This window comes from Lactuca serriola, chromosome 9 (assembly GCF_051521515.1).
Source record: "Lactuca serriola cultivar US96UC23 chromosome 9, Lser_US96UC23_V15, whole genome shotgun sequence".
In the NCBI taxonomy this organism is placed as follows: Eukaryota; Viridiplantae; Streptophyta; class Magnoliopsida; order Asterales; family Asteraceae; genus Lactuca; species Lactuca serriola.
Genome location: NC_136416.1, coordinates 67,373,664 through 67,381,814, shown reverse-complemented (window position 1 = coordinate 67,381,814; position 8,151 = coordinate 67,373,664). Strand labels below are relative to the sequence as shown.

At 31.9% G+C, this 8,151-nt stretch overlaps 1 protein-coding gene across 1 annotated transcript; it reads left to right on the top strand.

The window, feature by feature from the left end:
• Positions 1 to 2,919: 2,919 nt before the first annotated feature.
• Positions 2,920 to 4,420, top strand: LOC145077101 (F-box protein At5g07610-like). Its single transcript, XM_079022882.1, has one exon. It carries the CDS (start codon positions 2,948 to 2,950, stop codon positions 4,211 to 4,213), a length of 1,266 nt encoding a protein of 421 aa, XP_078879008.1. The 5' UTR covers positions 2,920 to 2,947; the 3' UTR covers positions 4,214 to 4,420.
• The last annotated feature ends 3,731 nt before the right edge of the window (positions 4,421 to 8,151 follow it).

The following is an 8,151-nucleotide window of genomic DNA, read 5'->3' as shown; positions in this document are numbered from 1 at the left end:
CGAATTGAATTGTAGATTGTCTAAAGGGTTTTAGACATAACAATGGTATTGCTGCAATATTCGTGAGTACTTTGAAATAGAGAATTTAAGTATTGGATTAACCCACGCTTAGAGAATTACTTCATGGAACTTATCATAAGTAATTATGAGATGATAATACCTTATAATCTTTAAACGAAGATATATGAGTTGTTGCTTACACGTCGGTTGTGCATGGATGATACGTAAACGCATCAGTAAATTGATGTCATAAAATGTATTGTTCTGCATGATTTGATAAGTAAATAGTACAAGCATATAAGTTATATTTTATCTATTCCTTTTTATCCTTAGGGGGGAAAAAGCGATATCTTTGGGTCCCTCAATGATTTGGTGTTCACTTATAGTGTCGGGCCCGACCAAGACTAAATTGATGTGTTCGATTAGTAGTTCTTTGTCGTTACAAACCAGAAATTGGGAAACAAAGTATTGGACATGAAATTGATTATGTTCCATGTCTCATGTCCGCACGGTATCTTGAAGAACGGAGGATTATATGATCCCTTATCTTATGACACGTAACTGACTATTTTAGAGCTCGGCAACGGTTTTGAGAGCTACAATTTGCTGATCAGTTTAGAAGAATATACTGACAATTATAGTTATTAGACTTATCCAAGTGGTAGACTGTTGGATTAGGTGTCTAAGCCCATAACTACAATTGGTATGTACTTAAATTGATAGTATAACAATCCTTTTGGGTTACCCTCAAGGCTAGCAACTAGATAAGATGATTTTGGAGAAATAGGTTGATTTATTATTTGATTAATGAATTAAAATAAATGATTTATTAATATATTATGAAAATAATATATTAATTAGATACAATAATATTTAATTAATATTTAATAAAAAATTATTTGGGATTAATTTGGGATTAAAAGAATTAATTAAAAGTGCAGGGACTAAAATGAAATTATTCAATAGTTGACCAAGAGGTAACTTAGAACCCTCCATAGGCCTTGGATGGTTTTCTATGGCCTAAGGGTTTCTAGAATATTCTTTGGTGGATAAACATGAACGTGGATAACTGTCCGGTTTATGATTATCTTGGATTAGGGTTTATCTAGGGTTTCCTAACTGCACTATATAAACAACATAAACCCTATAATTTACTGCCACTCATTCACTTGAAGAGCCAAAGACAAAAATTTGAAGCCTCTCTCCTCCTTCTCAATCATCTTCCACTGTTAGTGTTAGGTGTGAACCACTAGAGGCATGACATTTATGACGCTTGCTTTCAAGACTTCAACAACACAAGGATTTGGATTGTTATTACAATATAACAATCAAGGTATGATTCTTCTAACCCTAATTGTGTATTTGGATTATATACTAGCATTCTAGGGTTTTCTATTTTGTTGTTCAAGTTGTATGTTCAATTAGAGAAAACATGGATCAAAATTATTTAGGGTTGCATGCACACATAGGATTATATGTTTTGCATAATACCCATCAGTTTGGTGAAGGAGTCAGTGGAAGTGAGGGATGACGTCGATACAAGGTATGTACGTACATGGAATATTTTAGTGTTAGGTGGGCCCCATAGATATTAAAATATTTCATTTAATATGTTAATAATAAAGAAAACAAATAAAATAATCAACAAGGGTATTTTTGTCATTTCAAGTTGGTTAGGGACGAAAAATGCAATAAAACCATACTATTGGGACGGTTTGAGTGCAAAAAAAAAGTAAGGGAGCAAACAAGAAATTTTGACAAACCACATGAACAATTTTAGTAATTTGTTCTAAAATCTATTTAAAAGGATGTCGGGAGAGAAAATCATCTTAATAGGGAGAGGGAGGATCAACACCGCTCGATGGTGGAGTTTGAGGATTTTTTTTTGATGAAGATGAGGTGAGAGCGGGGGTATAGAAGCCAACATCCATTAGGCTTCTTTTAAATGTTTTTAATGAGGGTAAAGAACGGCCATTAGTGAAGGCAGAGGAATTTTTTCATTGGGGGAAGGCATCATCATCACCAAAACTCATCATGCGGCCTTCCCTTTGCCGGAGACAACGTGATATCTTTGTTCCTCAATCTAATCGTCTAGTTCTCTCTTTCTCACAATATTTGTCTCTCTTTATGATCTCCGACGAGAGTGTCGATTGTCGACGATGAGGGTCCATCCCATCTCTTTTTCTCGTGTGTTTTCTCTCCCTAATTTTAAAGTGGAAACACATAAGAGGTGAGAGAGAAATGATTGGGAATATTAACCTCACATAAGAGGGTTAAATTAGTTTTTGTATTAACCTCAAAAGATAAACAACATAGAAATTAATTTTAGGGCTTGATGTATATTCTTATTTTTATAATTAAATTTAGTTTTTTTTAAATAAAAGAAATTAAAAATATAAAAATAGTCATTTTATATAGTTTGGAGTCCATTTATGCAAGTTTTAGAATCCGTAAAAGACTGATCCGTGCAAGTTTAGAAACCACAAGGGGCTATTTGCATTAAAAATAAATAGTAAAGATTAAAAAATTATGAACTTTAATAAACCACATAGACTATTTATATAATTTTATCTAAAAGAAAAACTCTAAAACTTATTATTACTATATTTTTATGGATGAAGTTATAATGAAATGAAAATATTAAATTTACACCATCACTGCTACTTTAGGCAAATCAGCAATCGAAATTCTGCCTTTTCATCGATTTCATGCAATAATTTTTCTTCCAAATTGCTGTGGTTAGGAAATAAGAACTTGTTCAAAAAAAATTGGCTCGGTTTTTTTATTAGAAATGCGGACAAATTCAAGTCAACATCAAGAAAGTCAAAGCTTTCATGGGAAGCTTATGTTTTCTGTTTACTCATCAGCTTCCCTGGCAATCTTCAGTATGAAAAACACACCTTAAATACGCCTAATTTTTCTTCAAGGCTCTTAATCCACTCCAAAAATGGTAAACACCAGAGCCAAAGTCCAAAAGATCCAGAACACCATGAAGCTCTGCTTCATGGAAGCTGCCATGGCGGATTCCACTCAACTGACGACTCAGTCTGGAGCTCTAATCGGTTCCAACGATGAGCTTTTAATTGAAATCCTTCGCCGGCTTCCAGTTACCTCTGTTCTTCGATGCAAATCTGTATCCAAACACTGGCGTTCCCTTTTGAGTCACCGGCGATTTACCCTACTGTATAAAAATGCTTCCTCCACTCCTGGCCTTTTTGTTCGCAATTTGTATATTCCATTTAATAATGAAGACCGAAGCACTCCTCCTTTTCGTAAGCTCGACTTCTATCATGATCCTAGTGGTATTACAATCGTTCAATCTTGTAATGGATTGCTGCTTTGCTGTAGCGATCGGGGGCATGTACGTGCTCGTAAGTATTACATATTCAATCCCACAACCAAGCAATTTGCACTCCTCCCATCGGTTCCCGGAGGCATGGATGTTCGTAAAACCATCCGTTTTATGGGTCTGGCATTTCATCAAACAGATTGTGTTCACTACAAAGTTGTTTGCTTTCATCGTGCTAAACCTGATGAGTATCTGTTTGCTAAACCTGATGAGGATCTGTTTCGGATTCAAATCTACTCATCTGAGACAGGGAAATGGAAGATTTCAGATCAATCTTTCTCTGCGCCTTATTATACGAGCTTCAGCTCTGGAGTTTATTTGAATCACGCGCTTTACTGGGCTCCCACCTGTGTTAGTCCATCGTACTTTAAGCTCGACACAGAAGAGATACAATCGCTGCCATCGCCGATGGCGGTGGCATCTTTTGGAGGTTATCGAGACGGAGCAATGCCCCTTTACTTTGGGGAGTCACAAGGCCATCTACATTTGGGGGAGAGGGTCGATCGCTTTGAGAGTCATTTACAGCTGAATGTGTATGAGATGTTGAACGATCATTCTGGGTGGTTTCTCAAGTATGGAGTGGAGCTTGATGAGGTTCCGATTGCGTACCCGGAGATGATCCATAGCTACTTAGATCCATCGAGCCCGCATTATTACAAATTCGAATTTTTTGATGTGGTTAGGGGTGAAGAAGAAGAAGAAATGTTCATTGTGATCAAGATTCCAGGAAAGATTATAAGGTACAACGTTGTGGACAAGAGTTTCAAGGCGATATTTGATCTTAATCATCTGTACGCCATTTCCTATGGACGAATCGGTCACTCGGAAGTTCATCGCTATATCGAAACCTTGGCTTCTTTCTGACATAGGAAAGCTTATAGGTGTTATTATATAGAAAAAGTATTTTAGTATGGTAAATGTTATACGTGTATTGTTATTATAGCTAATAAATAAAAAACATATATGTAAAAAATATAAATACGTTGTTATTAGGAAATATATACAGTGCACTTGTTTATAGGTAAGAAAAATACTTGGATGGCAAATCGGAAAGTTGTGTCGTATTTATAAGGTTGGAGTCTCTTATTTTGTCACATTGTCATTTAGGCGTCACATGTGATTTTTACCAAAAAAACGTAGTTTTTTGCCACACTCAAAGAGTGGTGTCACATTTGTTTTTGTTTGAAAAATTTATTCATTCTTTCTTTTATACCCGGCGCATTTTGTCCACCATTGGTCTCCTTTGCTTTGTCCCTTCCCATTGGGGGGGGGGGGGGGGGGGGGGGGGGGCTTCAACGGACTTATCGGAATGACGAAAAAATTCATAATTGAAGACATTATTGAAGACACTTGTCCTTTCAATGTGGAAGGGATTATTATATTTATCATTATGTAAAGTGTCGGTAGAATAATTAGGAGTGTTATTTTATTTATAAAAGTGTCGGTATGATATATCTATGTAAAGTGTCGGTAAGTGTCAATTATATTATTCGTGATGTAACATAAAGTGTGTAACCCTCAATAGTCTAGGGGGCTATAATGTAAATATGTATGTTATATTGCAATCGACGATTGCAACAATAATTGTAACCGGCTCTCTTGAGCCTATAAATAGGGCCTTTGCCCAAATGAAATAAACAAGCTAAGTTTGAGTGTTTAAGACTTGAGTTGATCTCAATTGTCTTCTCTGTTGAAATAGTTGTTCTATTTCTGAATAGCAGAGTTCTATCCAAACATATCCATATAATCATCTAATCATTCAACACAATTTATCATCAAACTAATCCAACGCATCATTCAGGTATAACCTTCTGCATCATTCAGGTATAATCTTTTCTTAATCTTTATTAATTCCGTCATGTTGTTAAATTTATCAAATCAATTAATCCGTCATCATATTATATTAAATTTGGTATCAGAGTTAAGTAACGTTCTTATTATTTTACATATTCAATCTATCGTTAATAAGAAAATAAACATATGCAACATCGTAAACATAATAATGAAAGATCATTGTTTTTAAATACTTATATTTAAAAAGTCATCACCAACAACTAAGATATTTATCATAAGAAGATTTAATATCATAAATATGTCTAAAGATATTTTCAATCGTTATATTACTTTTATTTCTTCATGATAATATCATTTTGAGTTTTTACAAAATTTGAAATTTTATTAAAATAATACTCGTTTTTAAAAATAATCAAATTAATCAAATTCATGCTTAAAATATATATTTATGTCTAACAAAATATTGATGAATTGTATACCTAATAGAAATATTATTTTAAAAATACAACAAATCCATGAATCTATAAATAATTCTGAGCAAAATCTCAAGGATTCCTACAAACCTCATAATCAAGGTACGGTTTTAAACAATAACTATATTCATGATGTTAGATATTTTATAAAAACTAGTATTAAAATTCGTTACAAGCAAATACGTCATCTAAAAACAAAATTATTTGTATTTTAAAAAAAACATATAACTTCTAAATATTAATAAGCATTCATTTGTATTATTATTTCTATCCTTAGTATGACCGTCTTTATTTGTCACCATAAACATTATATAAATAATCATCATTATAAGTCATTCAAGCTATAAGTATGAGTTTTTCAAGCCTAAATACAAATAAACAAGAATTAAAATTTCTTCGTAAAACATTAAAACAGTCTAAAAAATTTCTTCTAAATTTAAAAATAGACTCGAACATATCAATAATAAATTATATATCTAATATTGAAGCAATACATATAATAAATAATAGTATAAATTGGAAACAAGAACAAATAAAAAACCTTGAAGATAAAATAACCAAATTAATTTGTTAAATAAATTTTAAAATAGAAAAAGCATTAATAATAACTAATTCACTAAGAAAAAGAAACTAAAAATTTTATTTAATATATATGGGAACTTTACAAGAAAAAGTAGAAACACTAACTAAATTATTTGCAGCATTAGAAATTCCGTCTGAAATTCAAGAAAATAATATAATCGAAAATAATTCAGATAATGATGACGCAGAAGTAATATATGATTTTTCTTCAGATGATGAAAACCCTTATTTAAATCCATATAGAGATTCACAACACAATTTTGGATTAAAACGAAAACAATCATATGTTGAAGATGATTATCAAAGTCAATACATATATGGACCACCTTCGTTAGAAGAAAATTTTTTATATAGACAAGGAATGGTAAAAAACAAACAAAATAAATGGGAAAAAAATACATCCACAATATATACCTAAACTATTTACTTTTCCAACAAATTCAGATATTCTTTTTATTGATTGTGAGCAAAATCCCGAAGCAAAAATTCAAGAATGGAGTAATAAAATGGGAATTCAAATTCAACTAACTAAAGAATTAAGAAATCTACATCCAAAAAAATTTCTTAATTATATTATACATAAAACACAGGGCAATGCATATCGTTTCCTTTCATCTCTCGATGAAACAGAGACAATGGTGATAGCTACCACTGGCGCCATGGAAACATTTAAAAATGTATTAAATCGGCTTATTCAAGAATTCATAGGAAAACAAATAGAAGATAAAACATCTCAAGAAGCTTTTCAATTAGAATCATTATGGCATTTAACTAATTTACGAATTTGTAACATGTGTTATTTAGATCCATTTATATGCGAATATTCTGAACATTATTATAATCTGGATTTTACTAGAAAAAAGATAGCATTAGACATGTTTTACCAAAAATTACCATCATTAGTAAGTCAAAGTGTAATAAAAGATTTCCAAAAAGCATTACAACAAAATAAAATTGCAGATACTTTAGGAGCAAGGATAAGTATATTAAAAGCATGGATGCAGAAAAAATGTTTAGAACAAAAAACAACACAAGATGCAAGAATTGATTTATGCTGTGATACCCTATCTAATAAAGTTAATCAATATGGTTGTAAAGATAATAAAAAACAAAAATATAAAAAGAAAATTTGGAAAAAAACAAACCTATAAACCTAAATATAAACAATATTATAAACAAGGTGAAAGAAAATATTTTCGAGACAGAAAACAATATAAGAAAAAATATCAATCTAACACAAACTATTGTCCATCTAATAAAAAAGATTGTAAATGTTGGATATGTCAAGAAGACGGACACAAAGCCTACGAATGTCCAAAAAAGACTAAAAAAGAAAAAGAAACAAACTTACTAAAAATTGCATATGATCTTGGCTATGAACCTATAGAAGATTCAGAGATAGATTCAGATATAGATATTTATGCATATACAACTGATACTGATTCTGATTCAGGTAAACAGTCCTATGAAGGAGGCATTATTGGGTTTAGAACATGAGGGAAACCTCATATCTAACCTATCCAAAGTATACATTGCTAAAGCATACATTGGTATGAAAATACCATCTAAAGTAAACAATGATAAAGTATACAGTGATATGAAAATATCACCAAAGCATACATTGATATGAAAATTCTCATATCATCATTTAAAATATTAAAAGCAAACATCATTAAGCAATCATTCAGGTACCCAAAAGGCGCAAATATTCATTCATTGAAATGGAAGCCATCATGAAGCAGGTCAAACACCAGCTCAAACAAAAAGAGGAGCAAGAGGCATCATTAATCAGACAGCTTGAAGTAATCAAACGAGAAAAAGATCAACTACAACAAACAATACAAATTCTATCATCCTGTTCAGCATCTAAAGAAGAAGCAGCCAGCAGCTCAACAACAAAGCAACCAAAAGAAGAAATTTAAGAAATATCATCCGATGAAAGCCAACAAACCA